Source organism: Macadamia integrifolia, chromosome 5 (assembly GCF_013358625.1).
Source record: "Macadamia integrifolia cultivar HAES 741 chromosome 5, SCU_Mint_v3, whole genome shotgun sequence".
Lineage (NCBI taxonomy): Eukaryota > Viridiplantae > Streptophyta > Magnoliopsida > Proteales > Proteaceae > Macadamia > Macadamia integrifolia.
Genome location: NC_056561.1, coordinates 33166077 through 33186893, shown reverse-complemented (window position 1 = coordinate 33186893; position 20817 = coordinate 33166077). Strand labels below are relative to the sequence as shown.

The following is a 20817-nucleotide window of genomic DNA, read 5'->3' as shown; positions in this document are numbered from 1 at the left end:
AAAAAAAAAAAAAAAAAAACCATTACAACTTTGAATACACCTTTATTTTGATAAATCAAAACCACAGTGCTTCTTCTACATTCATTTCACATTTTTCTTGTCCTTGTAATTGTTAGAAGTCTATCGAGAGAAAGGAGGAGTCTAGCAAGTCGCAGATTCCTCCCTTGGGTTTTCCTAGTCCTATTAGGATTGTGGTTTTGGTTTTCTTAGTCCTATTAGGATTGAATACAGTTAGAAGTTAGCAATTAGTATTAGTTTACTATTTTGTTCTTTCCTATTCCTAGTAGGACTTGTAATAACTATTTTATTTAATGAATGAAGGAGGCCAGCCCCAATCAAATAGATTGGGACTCCCTTAGCTCCACAATCTCAGGTCTCTCTCTCTTTTTCTTCTCTTCTCTTTACATGGTATCAGTGCCTTAACAATTTTCTGGTTTTTAGAACCGTTCAAAGGTGTCATGCTACTGGTGAAGCTCTAATTCTTAGAAAAATAAGAATTAGGGTTTCAATGAAGGTTTGATGCAAACCGTACTTGATTTTGTTCGTGTCTTCTACTTCTGAATTTGTCCTCAATTGATTGTTGCTGGAGAATCGATTTGCACCTATTAGGGTTGGTCTTTGCCTCTGGTTTGAGCTATCGGCTCTGATTTTCTTGGTTGAAGAAACTGGACAATTGTTGGTTTCTCAATCTGCTATCCTGTCTGTTTGAGTGTTAATTGGTTGAGTCTCTGAAGGATAAAGATGTATGGGTTTGTCGATTCCCTCCTAGTTCCTTCTCTGATTTCTTGGTTGCAAGCTTAAAGACGCAGCGTCCTTTATTTGCTGGTCACGATTTGCTAGTTTCTTCTGGTTGTATCAATTGGAGATATTTTTTGATTTTGTTGAAGATAGTCATGGTTGCTTGCTTCCGGTTTCGATTGCTTCACCATACACTGTTTTCCAACGATAGTAACAACCATTAGGTGAGTGATCAATCTCCCACATAATCTATCCTTTCGTCCTGATATTCTGGGTGTGAATCATCCTCCTAGAGGCGACTCCAGGCCCCAAATCCCAATTCCTAAGCCTGCCTCGATCTTGAGAATGAAGCTGAGTTTCAGACCTGGTACTTGAGCCACCGCCAGGTCATGTTTCAGCATCTTCCTAGTGAACTTCAAGCTATTGAATCCAGCAAATAATTTTTGAAAACAATTGTGTTGTGGGTTAGCAATTTTCTCCTAAGTTTGAAGTCAGTTGGCCTCCAATAGTTTGAGATCCATCTCCCGCAATTTTACCCCTACCGCTGGTTTCTGTTCTTGTTGTAAGGTTGAGGACAACTTTTTGTAGATTTTCTACCGTAAGGGGGAGATTGGAAATTATTTTTGCACTCTTGGTTATGGGATTTTATGTGATGATCATCCTTTGTGATGGTGGTTGTTGGAAATTATTATCCACATCTAGTGTTACATGTGAGAGGGAGATTAGAGAATTTTTATCTATTCAGTGTGGAGATTATTAGCTATTTATTGGAGATTGTCGTTATTATCTACTCCAGTCATCAGTTGGAATTCTTATATGGCTCGTGTGTATCCTTAGTTTTATCTTTTTGAGTTCAGCGACCTGATGCTGTTTGGATATTCAACAACCTGATGTTGTTTGGTCCTCAGCAACCTGATGCTGCTTGGTCCCCGACAACCTGATGCTGCCTATTTATCTGCGGAATTTTTGTGAGAAGTCTGTCTGGAGAGATCTTTGTTTGAGGTTTATGAGTGCTTTTGTTGTAGCTATTGGGAGCTACAGTTTCTATTGGAGTGTCTTCTTTGGAAAGGTCTTTTGATATAGTTGTTGGATGCTACACTTATATTGGAGTGCCTTCTTTGAGAAGGGCTTTTGGTGTTGCTGCTGTTTGTTGCTATTGGACTGCCTTCTTTGGGAAGTGCTTTCATTGGTATTGGAGTGTCTTCTTTGGAAGGGCTGTCGTTGCTTTTGGAGTTGTTGATGGCTTTATGATGGTTGATTGGAGTTCTTTCGATGCTCGTTGGAGTTCTTGTTGATCCAAGCTGGAGTTTTTTGTGCTGTATGTATAGTTTGAGGGTGAGTGTTAGAAATCTATCGAGAGAAAGGAGGAGTCTAGCGCAAGTCGTAGACTCCTCCCTTGGGTTTTCCTAGTCCTATTAGGATTGTGGGCTTGGGTTTTTCTAGTCCCAGTAGGACTAAATACAGTTACTCATTTGTATAAGGAATTTCATTTTGTTATAAATTACAAAATATTTCAAGTGTTTGGTTTCAAAAATCTTTATTTGAGGAACTGGTTGAGGTGTATGGTACTCTTCAAAAAATTAATTAACATTGGTTGCTAGTGATATTCTATATGCCCATTGTTTCTTACTGACCCTTATGATCGGGTTTCCAGGAGTATCGAATATCTGAAACTGGTAATGAAGCTAAGATAAGGGAGTCTACGCTTTCTGCTCATGCGTGCTTTCTTATAAAAAATATGTCTCAAAGGGAGGAACACATTCGGGATATTTCTGTTAACTTATTGACTCAACTTAAAGATAGGTTTCCACAGGTAGATAATTTTTTATAATACTGTACAATGATGTCTGTTGTTCGTAGACATGGTTCATTTAATATGCCAGAAATGAATGGATTGTTTTACTGCAGATCTTGTGGAGTTCATCATGTCTGGATTCATTGCTATTCTCAGTTGGTAATGAATCACCTTCCACCGGTGTAAATGATCCTGGTTGGGTAGCGACAGTTCGTTCCTTGTATCAAAAAATTGTTAGGGAATGGATCACCAGTGCACTTTCATATGCACCATGCACTACTCAGGGTCTTCTACAGGTATGCTTATAAGCACATAGTAATGTTACTTAAGTTGTTTTTGTGATTCACTTACTCTGTTTTATATTCTTTAGCTTTAGTATGACTTTCATTTTGCTTCAATCTTTTCTGCATACTTTTGTTACTTCTCCACTGTTTTCAAAATTAGATATTCCTTTTTTATTTGTCATGCCACAGGTGCAACTAAATTTGTCAAGTAGATTTTGTGCTTTGCTGGTACTTCAAGGTTTCTAAATGAATTTGTCCTAATCTTGAACATTTGTCTCCGTCTCCTTTCGTGGTTAAGCAGGATTTTCTTGTTCTAATATACATGGTTTTTAACATATATGCTTTGTGACACTGAACAGATTTATCTTGGAGTTCAGTGCAATTACTATTACATGTTACTTTGTTGGAATGCCTGTTCAAACCCGATTTCTTAGTTTCCATGTGTCTTTTTTCCCAGGAAAAGCTTTGTAAAGCAAACACATGGCAGAGAACCCAGCCTACAACTGATGTAGTTTCTCTTCTGTCGGAGATACGTATTGGTACTGGGAAAAATGATTTCTGGACGGGCATACACTCAGCTAATATTCCTGCAGTTATCGCTGCTGCTGCTGCTGCTTCAGGAGCAAACTTAAAATTGATGGAAGCTTTTAACTTGGAGGTGCTCTCCACTGGTATTGTCAGTGCAACAGTCAAGTGTAACCATGCTGGGGAAATTGCTGGAATGAGAAGGTTGTATTACAGCATTGGTGGTTTTCAAACTGGTGCATCACCAATGGGCTTTGGGCTGGGTCTGGGCCTTCAGAGGTTGAAATCTGGGGTGTCTCCTCAACAGTCACAACCTGAAAGTGATTCCTTCAGTGAGATACTTCTTATGAACTTTGTGCGACTGCTGCAACAGTTTGTTAACATAGCTGAGAAAGGTGGAGAGATAGATAAGTCACAATTTCGTGAAGTATGCTCCCAGGCAACTGCATTACTTCTTTCAAATCTGGTAATATACCTTCCCTCTCCCTTAGGTTTGGTATTTTCTTTGCTTGTACTTGGTGTTTCTTGGCCTGGAACATTATATTTTGCATCTCACTTCGTCTTTCTTTCTGAGTTAAAAGTGTTATTTTTTAATTATTATTTTGCCAGAGTTCTGATTCAACTAATCTAGAAGGCTTCTCACAACTTCTTCGACTTCTTTGCTGGTGCCCCGCGTATATCTTGACTCCTGATTCAATGGAGGTTGGCATATTTGTCTGGACTTGGTTAGTCTCTGCTGCTCCCCAGTTGGGGTCTCTTGTCCTTGCAGAGCTTGTTGATGCATGGTTATGGGCAATAGATACAAAACGGGGTTTATTTGCATCTGAGGTGAGGCGTTCTGGACCTGCTGCAAAATTAAGACCCCACCTTTCACCAGGGGAGCCAGAAATGCTGCCTGATAAGGATCCTGTGGAAGGAATACTTGCTCATAGATTATGGCTTGGGTTTTTCATTGATCGCTTCGAGGTTAGGAATACTTTGATCTTTTACCTATGCTTCTATCTGTATTGCACATATTCGTTCTGTTGCATTTATCATAAATCAGAATTTTTTTTTTACACTACATGCATATCTCTGTCAGAAGATTAATTTTTATAGAATACCAAATTCCAGCGAGAGTCAAAATTGAAATCTCTGTTTGAAACCACAAAAGCTATAAAAAGCCAGTGTGGATAATGGGAATCATGGAAATCTTAGAATTTTGATGTGAAATTTCAGGGATGCTATTTTAACTGTAGACAAATATTTATAAATTTTTAGACACAAAAAAAATGATCAGAAATGACTATATATGATTTCATTGTCTAGTTTGAAAACAAAATCTAATAGGCCCCTCATTGTGCTTCTCATGCAGCTCTGTCTACAATCTAGTAGGCCTAACTGTTCTTATCATGCACAGCACAGCAATTTAGCATGGAGCTGGATAGTTAATTTGTTGTTTTGGATATGAAATAAACTACAAAAAATGGAACTTCAGTGTAATGCCTCAACTGTAATAAAATTTTAAACGAAGTGGATAAAATTAAAGTGCACATAATGGAATGAATACTTTTTAGCACACTTGTGGGTTATTACCTTCTTTCACCCTCATGTAGTAAACTTGGAATTTGGCTGAAGTGAGGGACAGATACAGGACACTCTTGCTCCTGAAGATCCATCCTTGTGGAGGACTGGCGATATATTTTTTGTGTACATTTTTTGTGTCCTCTTGGTAATTTGGGTTTTATGTTTCTATGGTTTTCCTTAAATAACTAAAAGAAATTTATCTGTAAATAAATAAGGAGAAAAACCATAGGTGCATTTTGTGATTTTTCTGCAATGTTTTTAAAAATCAACCCAAGCACAGACCTGAAAACATCTGCAGGTTGGTTTGATGGGTCAATCGGGATTAGAAACAATATTTATGCATTTTTTTTAATCCTATTATGGGCAACTAAATTGATGACAATCTCTTTAGAATGACAACTAATAGACTGGGTTTAACTTTGTATTTAACATGTTATCCCCTGCAACACCCCCCCCCCACCCCAAAAAAAAAAAAAAAAAACCTTTGAAATAATAAAGAAGAGTACAAGGGGGGGGGGACAAAACCCGCCTTACCCCAACTCAGATAAACAGATCACACACTCATCATGCAAAAGAAATCCATCAAGAACTAAGAAAGTACATTCGAAAAACTGGCAAGCCAGCTTTGTCTTCCTGAATGATACAAATAAGACCACATAGGAGAATTTGACCTCTAAGAAACGTGGAACTATCCAAGGTTTCGGAAACCAAAACAGCCAAAAAATCTGCAGCATGATTTCTCTCTCTAAACGAAAAGGAGATACGGAGCGAAATAGCATCCTGAAACCAATACCAACAGCTCCAATACTGACATGATCTTTGAGAAATAAAATTAACAATCAACGAAGAGTCAGTTAATGTGAAAGTGTGAAACCCATATCTGCACACAATTAAAGGCAGTCTCGAAGAGCTCTCATCTTATCCACAGAGTTGGTGCACGCCCCATAGAAGTTTGAAGAGGCTGCTAGAACTTGTCCATCAATAATCCTGATGATTCCTCCACCTCCACTTATGCCCAGATTTCCTTTGCTTGCACCATCAACGTTAAGCTTAACAACATTAAATGGAGGATTCCAATAAATAGGAGTAGGACTTTTCTGTCTAACAAGAGGAGGGGTTGAGGTCAGATGAAGCACCTGAAAGATTAGACCATAAAACCCACAGCTTGTCGCCACCCTCGTCACCATTAGAGATGCAATGCTGCATACCAATCCTCCTCATGATCTTAGGAGCTTTCTTAAATGGAGTTTTAGGCTCTGCAATAGTAATTAAACCCACCTTTGAAGTAAGAACCAGAGATTTCAAACGCCTAGAAAAAGGCTTAGTCCCCACACCATGAATATTCCAAAATAATAGATTCATTAGAGACCCTAAGTAGCAGTGCCTGAAGGGTCCAATGACCTAGTGATACAAGGCTGTCCCGAGTTTTTATGGGAGGCTTTCCGCTTACCCTTTCTTGCCGTGGCAGCCAACGATCGTTGAATCTCTCTGATCATGGGGTCATCACCCACTGCTATGTCGCTGTTCCTATTATCTTTGTTGAGACTAGCCAAGGTGATCTCCAATCTTTGATTAAGGATAGAGCCAATGCCCTTCAACCCTTCAGCATAAAAGCACTTGGCACTTAATGCATATTGGAAAGGAATCTCAGATCGATTAATCTCCTTGGTGGTGAAGAAAACCACAGGAGATCCCAGATTGGAAGAAGGGGGTTTAATGGCAACCTCAGCAGGCTGGAAAGAAAGAGTCCTAGCTACGATACTGGTGAACGTGGAAGGGGCACTTGCAGAGGTGGCGATGGGAGGGCCAAGATCAGGTGGTCGATCCTCCCTAGGAGAAGGATCAGTCTTGGAGAAAATCGAGATGACCTAAGCGTTCCTCATCTCTGATCCCCTAATATGATGACTCTTCCTCCTACTCCAATCAGAGACTCGAGTGTCTTTCCAATGGAGCTCCTCCTCTTTTTTCTTCTACTGTGGCACTTTCTCTAGGTTGTCAACATGTTGAATTATTTCCTCAGTATACTTCAACTCTAGAACTTCCACTTGAGAGAGACAAACTCATAGAAGATGAAGTTTGTAACATTAAGATTTACTTACCGCAATTTCTCATTAAATGCAGATTTATAATTGCCCAAAATGGAGTCAGTTTCAAAATGTAAATTTAGTGCTAAATCTATAATTATTAATTCAGCAAAATTTTTGAACGTTTAAACATATGATTCTTTCTCAGTAGGGATGACAGGATTTGAACCTGTGACATTTTGTACCCAAAATGGCATGTCAGGTGAATTCAATAATAGACTTCTGTTGGCATTCCAGCCTTCCTTCTCCTTTCAGGGCCTATCCGAAAGAGATCCAGTCCTTTGTTTCATGATAAATATGGCGTAGTAGTATGGGTCAAAAATAAATCCACTTGGTTTCAGACTTGGTACAACCCAAAGTCATCATTCCCTTTGGTTTGCGCAACCAAAAAGTTATTCCGAGATGGTCTCTAGTATAGTAGATGGGTAAAGAGTATATAATCAGTAAAGAAAAGAATTAGATTCTGTTTCGTCTTCTTTCCTTTTTGTTTGTTTATACTATACTTTATACTATACAATGTTAATACTTCATACATATCCGAACGAAAAGTTAAGTTAGAATCCCTTTAGGGCTTCTTCAAGGGTGTTCAGATTACTTTAGTAAAAAACTGCATGGCGGGATTGAAGATATGGAGACAAGGTCTGTTCAGAAAGAAATTTTACTATCTAAATCAAGGTGGTTAATTGGTCAAGGCTATGTCTTGTTTGGCTTAACAATTGGCTGGAGACAGGCCCTCTAATTGACTTTGTTGATGGGGCTTTGCATATTGATCTTGATGTTCATGTTAGGGATGTTCTATCTGAGGAGGGCGATTGGGAAGAGGAGGCCTTAGGGTTCATTGATTCTAATCTGTTCGTGCTTCCATTATAAACAGATAGTTTAGGCTCTCTGATAGAACGGATAGGTTGTTTTGGACTCTCTCAAGTGATGGAATCATCAAATAATACAGTGTTTGATAAAATGAGATAGCTGCAAGCTGGCTATCAGTTTTTTCATGGTGGCAATATAATTAGGGACCTTTTTAAAGGGATATTTCCTCCCTTCCTCCCAAAACAGTAAAGATAATGCACAACACAACAAACTTACTTTGCATCATTCTTAGTCGAGCAATGTTGCTTTTGTCCTGTACCAGCATTTCCTGATTTTGAATTATGTTGGAATTTTGGCCACGTTTAGTAACTCTGTGCGGTATTGTATCCGTTGCTCTTTTACTCTGCAGGAGTAGAAAAACACCTGAAATGTGTTTGGATCTGCCAGTTCACTTTTGTACACCCATGAAGTGATCCGACCCTCAAGAGTGGGAATGAAGAAGCATTACGAAAATGCTTTTGCTCTCTGAGAACACTCATGCTCGCAAAGGCAGAGAAATACACGATACTTGAGGGGAAGGGATATACCTGATATCCCCAGATTCCTGAGACTTCCTGAAAATCCTGAGACCTCAGTTTGTGCTCGACTGAGGACCTCCACTCTGATTTAGAAACACTTCTTACTTTCCGTTATCAAAATTGTGCTAGAATCTCGCAGAAGTGCTCCCCAGAGCAGAAACGCCTAGAAGTGTTTTTTGCACGAAACAATCCTGCAAAGCAGAAATGTTTGCCGGATTGTTACGAAAGGTGGCCTTTGTGGTTTGATTTTGAAAATGTATTGTGTTTGTGTACAAGTTCTTTCGTATATATATATGTAATTACATTGGAAGTTCTAGGAGCACTTTCTCTTCTTATTTATCTGCTCTGGCTGTGTAGGTAATTAGACATGACAGTGTTGAGCAACTCATGCTTCTTGGGCGAATGTTACAAGGCACTATGAAATTTCCTTGGCATTTCTCGTGCCATCCAGCAGCTGCTGGTACCTTTTTCACTGTCATGCTTCTAGGGCTTAAATACTGCTCATGCAAGTCACAGGGTAATCTACAAAGCTTCAAAACAGGGCTTCAGTTGCTGGAGGACCGAATTTATCGGTGATGAGACCTTCTCTTACCTTCTAATTTGCTTCGTTCTTTTACGATTGGTTGTTATACATGTGATATTCCTAGTCTTCTGAATGTATACTGTATTCTATGATGAGAACTTCACCTTTTCCTGTAGTGCTTTTCACTACTGGGGTAATGATGGCATTCGGTTGTGTCATGTTGGTCTGGGTTGAGTCCAGACCCGAGTATAACACAAAATGACTAGAGCAAAGCAACATGGAATGATGAGAAAATGATTGAACCAGAGGATTATCCTAAAATGAAAAATATATAAAGCAATAAATTGGTTATGAGTCAATTTGGGAGTGGGCGAGCCTGTGGCACAACGGTTAAGTTGCACTATTGCAACATGTTGGTCACAGGTTCAAAACTAGGAAACAACCTTTTCTGCGAAGCAGGGGGTAAGGCTGTGTACACTTGCCTGTCCCAGACCCTGTAGTAGCAGGAGCCTTGTGCACTGGGTTGCTCTTTTTTAGTCAATTTGGGGTTTGACGGGCTCAGTATTAAATTGAGTCATCTGATCTGATTCCATTGTGTTGCCCTGATGTTGACCAAAACATGATTATACCCAACCACCAAAATGGATATCATATCCTGTGTTGTGTGTTGGGTATTGCAGTGTAGGAGCTACTTCAACTAAGAACCAATTCTACAATAGGATCGCTATACTGTTTAACCAGCAGGCTATAGAAAGAACTTTGATACACTGATACAGCCTTGAAAAATGGCCCACAATAAATAAATGGATTTGCATTTCTGGAACTTGAAGATATCAACAGGGAAAACTCCAACAATTGATGCCCCAGGGTACGTCTTTTAGTTTGAGGCAGTACCTCAATGGTAGTAACAGGTCACTGTTATAAATCCAAGTAACAACCTCTTGCAGCAAGAACAGTACCATGATTGCTTCTTAGATCTTGAAGATTTGCAGGAATGATAGAAAGAAACAAAAGAAAAAATAAGAAGAAGATAGAAAGGACAGGTTTGGATCGAGTCTCCCACTCTCTCTTGAGCCTCTCACCGACTCATAGGCATCTCACCTAGGGCCTCTCACCCAATTGCATCCCACAGCACAACAGCATAAGCCTTTTATTATTATTATTATTATTATTATTATTATTATTATCAAATTCATTTCCTTGGCTGTATACTTCGGGTAAACTACCATTGTCCGTTACATACCAGCGGAGAAACTGGGGGTTTTCCATTGCCCTTGCCCATATCCTACCCCTCTGACAAAGAAAGGAAGGCCGGCTCGGTATCCTATCAGTCTTTTTATTTATTTATAATGCCAATCGATTACAACCTAAAAGCTTCTAGAAACATTCCAATGCAAATCCAGTCTAATTAAATAAAGAGACGTAATTACATAAGCAATCTAATTAAAAATAGAAACTTACTCTAATTTGAAAAGGAACAAAACTGGATCTTAAATTGCCTACTTATTAGATAAGTGAAAAAAAATCTAAAATCTCTCCTAAACCAGATCAGCTTGACAGCTCAATATGCCTTGGGAAGAAGCCTTCACGCACAAGTATATTTGTCTTCAGAACTTGTCTCAATACTGCTAGCTGTGGAACCCTCTTTATTACGAAATATCCGCCTAGCCAATCAGTTCAATTTTGGACAATAAAACCTTCTCGACAGGCTGGTTGATAGCTATAAGAAAATCTCCTTGAATAACTGCAATCTCCTTTTGTAATTCTGGAAATAAATCCTGCTTTAATTTCTGAAATAAATCCTCCACCAAATATTGTTATCTATGGCCATGTTTGGGCAGAAATTGATTGGTTCAATAGCCCCAAAATAAGGGCCAGATTTGAACCTCCTTTGAAGCCCAATTGTTGCGCCTGCCCTGCATTGACTGCCCCTACTTTTAGGTCATTTCTTATCGTTTATTTTCATGGTTTGTCTGGCAGTATGTGTATTGTGGATAACATGAATGTGTACTTGATGTATTTCTTATCTTGATATAATGGTGGATGTTGTATGAATTGTGAATAGATGGAAGAGAAAAAGAAAAAAATATTTAATTGGAAGAAGAATAGCAAAGTGCGATGGAAGATCTTTTTAGCAATACATTTTTTCTTTTAAAAGTAACTCCTTTTCAAAACAAGTAGAGGGTGGGCCTCGGTGCAACGGTATGGATGCTCCATTGTGACCTAGTGGTTGCGGCGTTGCGGGTTTGAGTTGGGAGCCTCTTGGGGTATGTCTGAAAATCACTACCTGATAGTTTTGCAGATATTTTTTTCCCTTCACATGTTCTTCCTGTTTTTTATCGGTACACTTTCTTTATTACTTTCGGTAACTCAAACCAAGCCTTTCTTAACCACCCGGTTTGGTGATGGGGGTTAGGTAGGATGAAACCCTAGGTTCAGATTACCCACCCTTTTTAACAAGATCCCAAGTAAAACCCAAAACAAAAATAAGTCGACACAAGGTAAAAATTCAACCTTATTGGATGGTGTTCAATTTTTTGTCAATGGTAGAATGTAGGATGATGTTAACGAAACGTGAAAAGACTGATGATTCAACGGTCATATTTAACACATTTAACAAAACAGTGAAACCTGAAATTTAAAACCAGTATATGAGAGAACTTTAATTACAGACAATCATTAACTCAGATCTGGTGGCAATGTGTTAACCTGTCTGCATTGGTGAAATGTTGCATTCTCTTTTTGAAGGGCAACAGTTCATTTGTTTTCCCTATTTCAAACATAGCAAAAGAGTTCTTTTTCTCTTCTTTTTAATAATTTGGAATCTTGTATATATTTGCATGTTGTAACTCATCTTTTCTGTTGCATGTTGTAGAGCATCGTTGGGTTGGTTTGCTTATGAACCGGAATGGTTCGACATGAACAACAAGAATTTTGCCCATAGTGAGGCTCAATCTGTTTCTATCTTTGTCAATTATCTTGTGAATGAGCGAGTGGATGGTCAATCAGATTCATCTTTGAAGGGGCGGGGACGTGAAATTGGAAGTTCTTTGGGTGATGTGGTAGGAAACGACTACAACAAGAATGAATCTTGGTTCTGCTTTCTTGTTTGGAAGTAGCTGTCTGTTATGTATATTTTATGCCCAAGGATTTGACTATTTCCAGATTATTGATAGAAGATAATAAATTTGTGTAGAAGGATCAATATCATCCCATATGGGGCCACATGGAGAACTATGCTGTAGGAAGAGAGAAACGGAAACAATTGTTGTTAATGCTATGCCAGCTTGAGGCTGATAGGCTTGAAGTTTGGGCTCAACCTCTGAATTCAAAGTATATTGTTTCGACTACCTTCATTCAATCATTTTAATGTTATTCATATCCTTACGTTCCTGTAAATTATTTATTTATATATTGTGTGATTTCCTTTATTAGGGATAACACATCTTCTCGGCCTAAGATTAGCTCCGAGAAATGGATTGAATATGTTAGGACTTCATTTTCTGTGGACCCACGGATTGCTTTGTCCTTAGCTTCAAGGTTCCCAACAGTTTCCTCTCTAAAGGCCGAAGTAAACCAACTGGTTCAAGTATGTTCTGCCATCTGAATTATCAGTTTTGTTGGATTTTACTTATTTCTTTTATTTTTAAATTACTTATTTGAAATCCATGCATCATATTTTTTTTTTTTTGGATGAATAAATAAATTCATTACCAAGCAAGAGAAGAATATACAAGGGGAAAGAAATGAGGGGTGGGAGAGAACAGCCCAAAGGCACAAACTGCCTAGGATGGGAAACCACTGACAAAACAAGAGTGACTAGTCCAACAAAAAAAGGGGGGAGACCCTAGGACACAACAGTAAGCTTGTTCCTTGGGGTGTCGTGAATGATGCGGTGGCAGAGATAGCCAAGCTTGGAACTAACATCAAAGTAGATGGCTTTCCAAATCTTATCAAAAGAATGAGATTTAGAGATCCGTTGACGAAGATTTCGCTCCATCCAGATATGGTTGATGGTAGCATAGAATGCGAGCTTCCTAGTGGTATCGCAAATGGAGGATCCACCAAAAGTCATGTCAACTCAGATCCATTCTTTGCTCAAGGAGAGAATTCTTCCTCGAGACGGCCAACAACTACTTAGGACTCTCTTCCAGACAGAGGAGAAGGGATAGGTGAAAAAAAGATGATAAACATCTTTAGTGCCACTCTAACAAAAATAACAAAAGAGGGGGGGGGGAGGACTTGAACGTGCTGGTAAATAAGGAAAGATCGCGTAAGGGGGAAGTTGGATATAACTCGCCAAACAATGAAACTATGGTGAGGGATATGGCCTTTAAGCCAGATAATATTGCACTAATGGATAACAGGTCCTTTTAAACGAATGGAATCCCAAGCGAAGATAGAGCTAAACAAACCGATTGAGCCAATGGATCTTGTCCTCTCTTTCACGATGACCAGGGGAGGGGGAGGGTAGACCAGAGATCAACAAGGGGCGGAGGGGAGGAAGGAGGGGGACCATTCATTGTGCGAGATGATAGAGAATGACATAACCTAGAGGGGGGTGAATAGGTTATGCTAGTGGATTTTTAAGCCTTTTCTATGATTCCCAAATGTGATTGTAAATGAAATAGTTCGGAATAATAAATTAGATACAATCACATAACACTAAGATTTATAGTGGTTCGACTCAATCTGAGTCTAGTCCACTCCCTACATGTTCTACTTGTAAGGTATTCCACTAGCTCTTCTCTTTCAGTATAATAGGTATGGAGGAAAACCCTTACACAATCTTTTTAGGATAAGAGAATCCATACAATCTCTTTCACAGGTAGAGAGGGGCTTCTATAATATCTTTCTAGGTAGAGAGGGACCTTACTACTCTTTTAAGAATTAGAGGATCCTATGCATTAACTAAGTACAGTCTAACCTAGAGTTACCTAACTCTGGGACAAATAAGAAATAAGTAGTGGAATAAAGTTACCTCTATTTGGTGCAAATGATATACAATAAGGTAAAAGAATGATGCACCTTCACTTGATCTTCAATGTCTATGCAATAAGATTGATGATGAAGAAACCTTGTAGATTCTCCTTAGGATCTATAATAATTCACCCAATAGCTTTAGGAGAGAGTGGTTTGAATGTCACCTCAAATGCTTTAATATTTAGTATTAGTTGCTTAGGAATTAATAATCCTTAATTACTAGTATTAGAGGTATTTATAGGTGAGATTAGGGAACTAAAATAGGTAAAAAATCTCATCCAAACGGTCATTTTTTAGGTGTGCCGGTCGACCTCCAAAAGATAGCCGTTGGACTAGCCGTTGGAAGGGGATCCAAGCAAACCAGTCTTCAACCGGTCGACCTCTACTTGTGGCGGTCGACCTACTGAGGTTTTAGCCAGAATCACTTCTACAACCATTTTTGGTTGATTTTGACCGAGCAGACTTCTAATGACAGTAACTTGGTCATATGGACGCCGGTTGGGCTGATTCCAAGTCTGTTGGTTCTGTAACTCGAAAACCTACAGATCTTGTGAAGAGACCATATTCTGATACCAGCTCCTTGAATACCCAAAGCCAAAATGCCCTTGAACACGAAGTACTATTTTTCACAGTAAATGAAGGGGCTTCTTAAATCTGACGTGTTCCTTATAGCTACGGGTCTCGGTCCTTGCTAGAGTAATATGACCTAGGGTCATTCTAAGCATGATGAATGCATATATAGTGCATGAGTGCATTTGTGCAATTACAAGTAAATAAGACTACGACTTAAGACATCATGTGTATAGTCTTCATTCTTCTTAGTGGAGAGCTCCAAATCTTTTAAAGATTTCACTTTTTCATCTACTTCATTTCTTCGTCTTGACTTGAAGACTTGAACTTTGATTGAACATGCATGGTTTATGGAGCTTGATATTCACTTCTTTAGTTGATCTTTCCATCCTTAACTTTCAACATGCTAATCAATGCTTAAAAGTAACTTGTTACTTGGGTTCTCCCAATAACTAAAAAGTGTATCATGCCTGAATCTAACTGGGGTTCACGGTGGTGGAGGAACCGGATCGGAAAAAAGAGGGATTCTAGTTGTAAGATATCTAATGAAACCGTAGCAGGAATTGAGATTTCATTCAAAGAGAAAGATATCAAATATCTGAAGTTTCTTTTTGTATCCTATATGGATGAAGACCATTTGCTTGTTATCACCAAAACCACATATTATGAGTGTGGGGATGTTCCCCAATAGTGAATGGGAGCAGATTTGCTCAGACCGGAAGAGTAAATGGTTTTAGGAGTGATCAAGGAGAGGAGGATGCCAGAGTGATGCTAAGGGTCCAACCGGAGGGAGGTTGAAGAGTCATTACAAATGATACAGGAAATAACACCGAGAGCAGTAGGTCTAGTGCTAACAATTTTGTGCTATATCCTGGATGCATTTAAAGAAGGGGAGGTGGTACAAAGGGAATCATTCTTAAGGGAGGAAGAGTAGACCTAAGAGACCCCGATACTGTTGTGTTTTGGAAGCTATCTTCCAGATGCGTTTGAGAATGCCAACAGTAATAGCATCTTTGATTCTTCTCAATCCAAGGCCTCCTTCCAACTTGGGAAGGCAAACTTTCGCGTAGGACATATAATGGGGGAATTTTGAGGAGTCTACTCCTTTCTAGAGGAAGGAACAGAGGAGGGTTTCAATAGCTTTGGAGGTAGAATAGGGAGGATGAATATGCCAGACCAGTAAAGGTACACAGATTCGAGCACATATTTTGATACGAACCAGGCGGCTTGCATAAGAGAGAAGCTTTCTTTTCCAAAGTTGAAGACTTTTTTCCAGAAGGTTAAGCATGGGAGTGCAATGAAGCAGTTAAATCACTTAATGGGCTTATTTTATTGCAAATAAGCCTTAGGTTGGGTTATGTATGTGTTGTGCCTTTGATCCCATGGGGTTTCTTTGTAATGAGTCACTTTTATGGGTCTAAAATATGGGTAGAAGGTAGAAAAACGGGATTTAATTCATTAGTTTAGTTAGAGTCCTCTTTTGAGTCTATATTCTTTATTATTTCAGTTTCCTGGCTAATTTAGGTTTCCTAGTTAGTTAAGGATTGGGTTAGGCCTTTCCTTTTTAGTGTTTGAGTCAATTTTGAGTTTTCTATTTAAGTTTGTAAGGGGCTACAACATTGAACACGAATTTGATTGAATGAAAAAAAAGAAAGCTTTGTGTTGGAGAACTGTGAGATGCAGTGCTGTGAGAGACATCATAGGTGAGATGCCCTAGGGAAGAGTGAGATACTCGACCCAACCTATTCCCCTACCCCCATTCTTCCCTTCATTCTCTTATTTCTGTTTTGTTCATACTATCTGTCATACTATCTGATTTTTATTGAATTTACTAAAGATCCTACCTGGGATCAAGGATTAAAGTATTGGTATCGGTCGCCGTATCGGTCGGCCAAAATTAAGATACGTATCGGATGGTATCATATCGTATCGGAGATACACTAAGGGCCCGTTTGATAACGTTTCTGCCGTCTCTGTTTCAAGAAATGGCAGAAACATAAATTTTCGTTTCTAGATATAGAAACGGAATTGAAGGTGTTTGATAAGTCATGTTTTTAGAAGTCGATGGTAACCAGTGAAAGAATTGCCACAAGTTGTTTCCAGAAACGGCGAAACAAGTTGAACTTGTTTCGCTTGGGTCGTTTCTTGAACCATAAATAAGTAAAAATTTCTATTTCTATTTCTAAAAATGAGTGAAACGAAACAGTTTCATCAAACGCTTTTTGCTCCGTTTCTCCTGTTTCTGGAAATAGAAATGCAGAAACGCGTTTCTTGAAATGTTATCAAACGGGCCCTAAGATACGCTAAAGCTACTCACATAAATTGATAGGAAACACTTTTTTATACACTTTTGCATATAAAAATAGTTTAAAAAGCTATAGATGACATGTATTATGCATAAACAGTAAATTGAGAGTATCGCACTAAGAATCCAAGGTTTATAGTTGTCCCATAAATGTAAAATCCTTGTTCTCAACCTTGATTTCCACTTTAGTTAGAGAGAAAAATGGTAAGCAGCAACTTTGGAACAAAAACACCTCAAAAAATTGTGTTTTTCTGAAAAATTACCCATCTTGGCCATTTTATGACCGTATCGGTACATATTGGTGTGTATCGACCATCGGTGTGTATTGGTCGATACGTATTGATACATACCAAAACGTACATTTCACTTCGATTTTGAATTTCCATAGAGTATCGGTACGCATCGGTGCGTATTGTATCGTATTGGTGGTGTATCGGTGCGTATCAGTATGTATCGTAAGATACGTATCGATACAAAAGAGTTTTAAAATTCCATGTATCGTATCGGTACGTATCGTATTGGTAAGGGCCGATACGGTACTATATGGACTGATACTTTAAACCCTACCTGGGATTGGATCACTTGTGAACCAATCTTACATTAAATGGTGAGTATAAAGCCTAGAGGAGATGAGGGGCAAGCCTAGATATTTGACTAGGAGAGAGCCAAGGGAAGCCAGTAAGCTCAAGGAGTCATGCCTGACAGGCATCAAAGACTCCCAAAATAAAAAAAGAGGCTGGATTTGAGGAGGTTGATGCGAAGATTTGATAGGGATTCAAAGAGGTGGAGGGAGGACATGATGAAAGAGATGGAAGGGGGTCAGCCTTCGAGAAGATCATGAGGTCATTAGTGAAGGCTTAATGGGTGAGCATGGGAGATTTACATCTGGCATTGATGAGATGAGGGGCTGGTCCGTGGAGGATTGGATTGGAAGGAGAGAACCTCAAGGGCAAGAAAGAAGAGGAAGGGGAGAGGGGGCAACCTTGTCTAATACCCAAAGAGGAGAAGTAGCCATCAGGGTTGCCATTGACGAAAACAGAGAGGCTAGGAGAGGAGATGCAAGAGTGGATTAGAATTTTCATTTCTGAGATCCATAGTACCTGGGGTTTCGTTATCAGTTTCAGTCATCTTAACTCTTAACCCTTAAATCTAGTTTTTAGGACATCCACATAGAGCCTGCTGTTGATACATCGAAGGAGCTGCTATGATATGGAATTTTAGCCCTTTTGCTGCTTGTTGAGTTCTGTGGAAGCGATGCATGCGGGGTCAAGTAAACCCTAATCTTCTTATTGATCAGCGCACCCAAAAATTTATTGGGAAAGTCTGCATCTCATGAAATACCAGTGACGAACATAATTGCCAAAACTGTTACAGGGCAACTAATTTCATATTTCTACATGTGGGGGATGATTATACAGGGTAACAGGGGTAAATAACATAGAATTTCTTAAAAGGCAGATTTCCCATGTAGCTAGCGAAATTGTTTGTAAGAGAGGCATTTAGGGGATGTCCTTCAAATGTCATGTCTGGTCAAATCATCTCTTGAGAGTCGAGACAGGGTCAGCCGAAGTTCAAGTGCAGATTAACATTGGAGGGATGGGGCTCTTTCCAGCCTGCCCAGAAGGATAATTCTCTCCTCCTTTAAGGTCATTGTTGAAGCTGTCAAATTAGTTGAAGAAGGCATGCTGTACAGATGGTTGGAGGAGAAAGCTGTAAAGGGAACCTTGAGATCGGCTTGGGTTCCCTTTGGGGAAGGGGGTGATTGCTGGTTATAACTTGCAAGGATGATTATTTCGTTAAATGCAGAGTTTCTTTTCCATTTTTACTTAACCTCTTTCTCTCTCTTTCTTTCTCTGTGACTCTGGTCAGGTTCTCCTGCTCCATTATCATCTCAATCCAAAGCCAATGCTTCTGAACTCTGAAGTGCTCTAAATTTAAACTATTCATTGCCCACTTGTATTAGTTTCTTGGAAAAAATTTGTTCAGTCTTTTGTTGCCCATTAATGTTCCAGCTCAAAGGGATATTGGTGGTGATTTCCCAGCCTTAAAGAAGAAACTAATAGAATAGATGAACAGGACCCTCTTCCTGGAAAAAATATTGAGCAACTTCACTTGCTCTCTCAGAGAGAGCCTATTATCTCTCCAGATTAGATCCAAAAAGCAAGGTCATATGCAAACAGCAAAAACTTACTGCTGTCCCCTGTGATCCTTCTACTATTATCTTGTTCTAGATCTGATTGGCAGGTATTGATTTCTCCAATAAACAGATGAGCATACTCGGCAGAGATGGTGGAACCACATGGTTCTCTCTGCTTGACTGGGGGAGGAGGAAAGGATTGAGACCAGACAAAGCAGTGACGATGTGACCCATCTACAACACAATCGCCACTTTGCCTCTGCCTCTCCCTCGGGATCAGGGAATTGTCTTTCAATCGGAATACCAGAAATAACACTGCTTTGTAACTCTCATCAATACAGTGCACTCAGGGTATTTATCATCCAGTGACAACTTTTTGTCACTGAAGCATCGTGACAATCAGCAGTGCATACAAAACTGGCAAGAAATTAATAAAAAAACTTGTGATGAATTCTGTAGGTCACCAAATGAATTCAAACTTTAGGTGGAAATTCCTAACAGAGATCTCTTAAAACTTGTCTCACTGAAAAAATTCTAACCAGAATTGCAGATATCAACCAAAACTCAACTAGCAAAGATCTAATCCTGTAAACTTGTATGAATAATATCAACTAGCAGCAAAAGACACAAGCAGCTTTACAACTAGCAGCAATAGCAAAGACAAAATCCTAGCAGAGAATAATTGAAGCTTACCCAAAATCAATTCAAATCAAAACCCAGAACTCTGTTTACAATATATTCAATGTGGTTACTTGAAATAGATTTTTCAATGGCTCCTAATACTAGGAATGAGAAACGTATAGAAGGAATAAACTAATGGATAAAAGTTAGAAACTAACCTTGCCTAGTTACTAGGCTACTACTAAATTCTAGAAACTCCACCAAAATAGCAACTCTATTGTCTCTATAATACCTGACTAGTTCTTCGCTTGGACCATGCACTGCCTATTTAAGGGTATGCTTTGGCATCAGGAAGAAAAGAAACTGGAGCATTTGAGGATTGACACTGGTCTATAGAAAGATAATGTCTGGATTTGGGACATCTTTTTGCTTAATGGGCATTTGTGTGAAATAGTTTAAAGGAGTTATGCATCCAGGGATGTGACAGAATTTGTGGAACATAAGAACATTTTGGATTTTATTCATAATTCCAGATACATTTTTTTTTTTTTTTTGGGTGCTTGTGTTGTAAATCACACCACATATCTGTAAAGCTCCCTGATGCAAATGAAACTTTTGTTACCAATCAAACAAAAAGAACAAATTCTTTACTTGAGTATTACTCCGACCAAAATAAAGCAAAACAGATACTTCTGAATAAAAAACAAGGCCTAAAGAATAGTGATAGAATTAAAATTTTCCCTACTTAACTCAATCATGACCTAAGTGGTTTCAATTACTAAAACCAGAGTTCATATCGTTTAAAATCAAATTAAATAAACCCTAACTAGCTAAAGCCAGCCATCAAATAAGAATTTAGGTGACAAAATCCAAATCTAGATGTGGGAAAAAGAAGTTACCAATGTAATTTCCAAATTTCCAGTGGAGAGCTCTTTAAAGGAGATATTTCTGTCGAACAAAGAGAGAGCATGGGCAATAGCAGCAGGCCTATGGTTGGCCATCCCTGGGAGTGGTTGATTTACATGGTCCTGCTGGAATTTTTGGACCCTTTTTCTAGGTCCTAGGCTACTGCATTAATTTTTTCATGGGAATGGGGTCTTTCCATGGTACTGTGTGACCTTTTTTTAATATTATAAATTCATCTTTTTATGCACTACTACTTGATATCATGGTTTGTGAGATCACTCAAATTCAAAGACTATCACTGTTGCTTTCCGTTAATTCTTTCATTAAGAGACATCTTTCACCATTTCTTTTTCTAATCTTCCTGCATTTTTCTGTTTGGGGGGGGGGGGGGG

General features: G+C 38.9%; 1 protein-coding gene across 1 annotated transcript in view; it reads left to right on the top strand.

Annotated features, from left to right (window-relative positions):
- The window catches only part of LOC122078700 (phosphatidylinositol 4-kinase alpha 1-like), a 43996-nt gene that overhangs the window by 7645 nt on the left and 15534 nt on the right, over window positions 1-20817 (top strand). Inside the window, exons 10-17 of the mRNA XM_042644798.1 lie at window positions 2393-2551; window positions 2647-2829; window positions 3275-3808; window positions 3952-4308; window positions 8738-8952; window positions 11779-11965; window positions 12100-12236; window positions 12339-12492. Of these exons, the coding sequence (XP_042500732.1) occupies window positions 2393-2551; window positions 2647-2829; window positions 3275-3808; window positions 3952-4308; window positions 8738-8952; window positions 11779-11965; window positions 12100-12236; window positions 12339-12492 (1926 nt within the window). The remainder of the gene's footprint in view (window positions 1-2392; window positions 2552-2646; window positions 2830-3274; window positions 3809-3951; window positions 4309-8737; window positions 8953-11778; window positions 11966-12099; window positions 12237-12338; window positions 12493-20817) is intronic.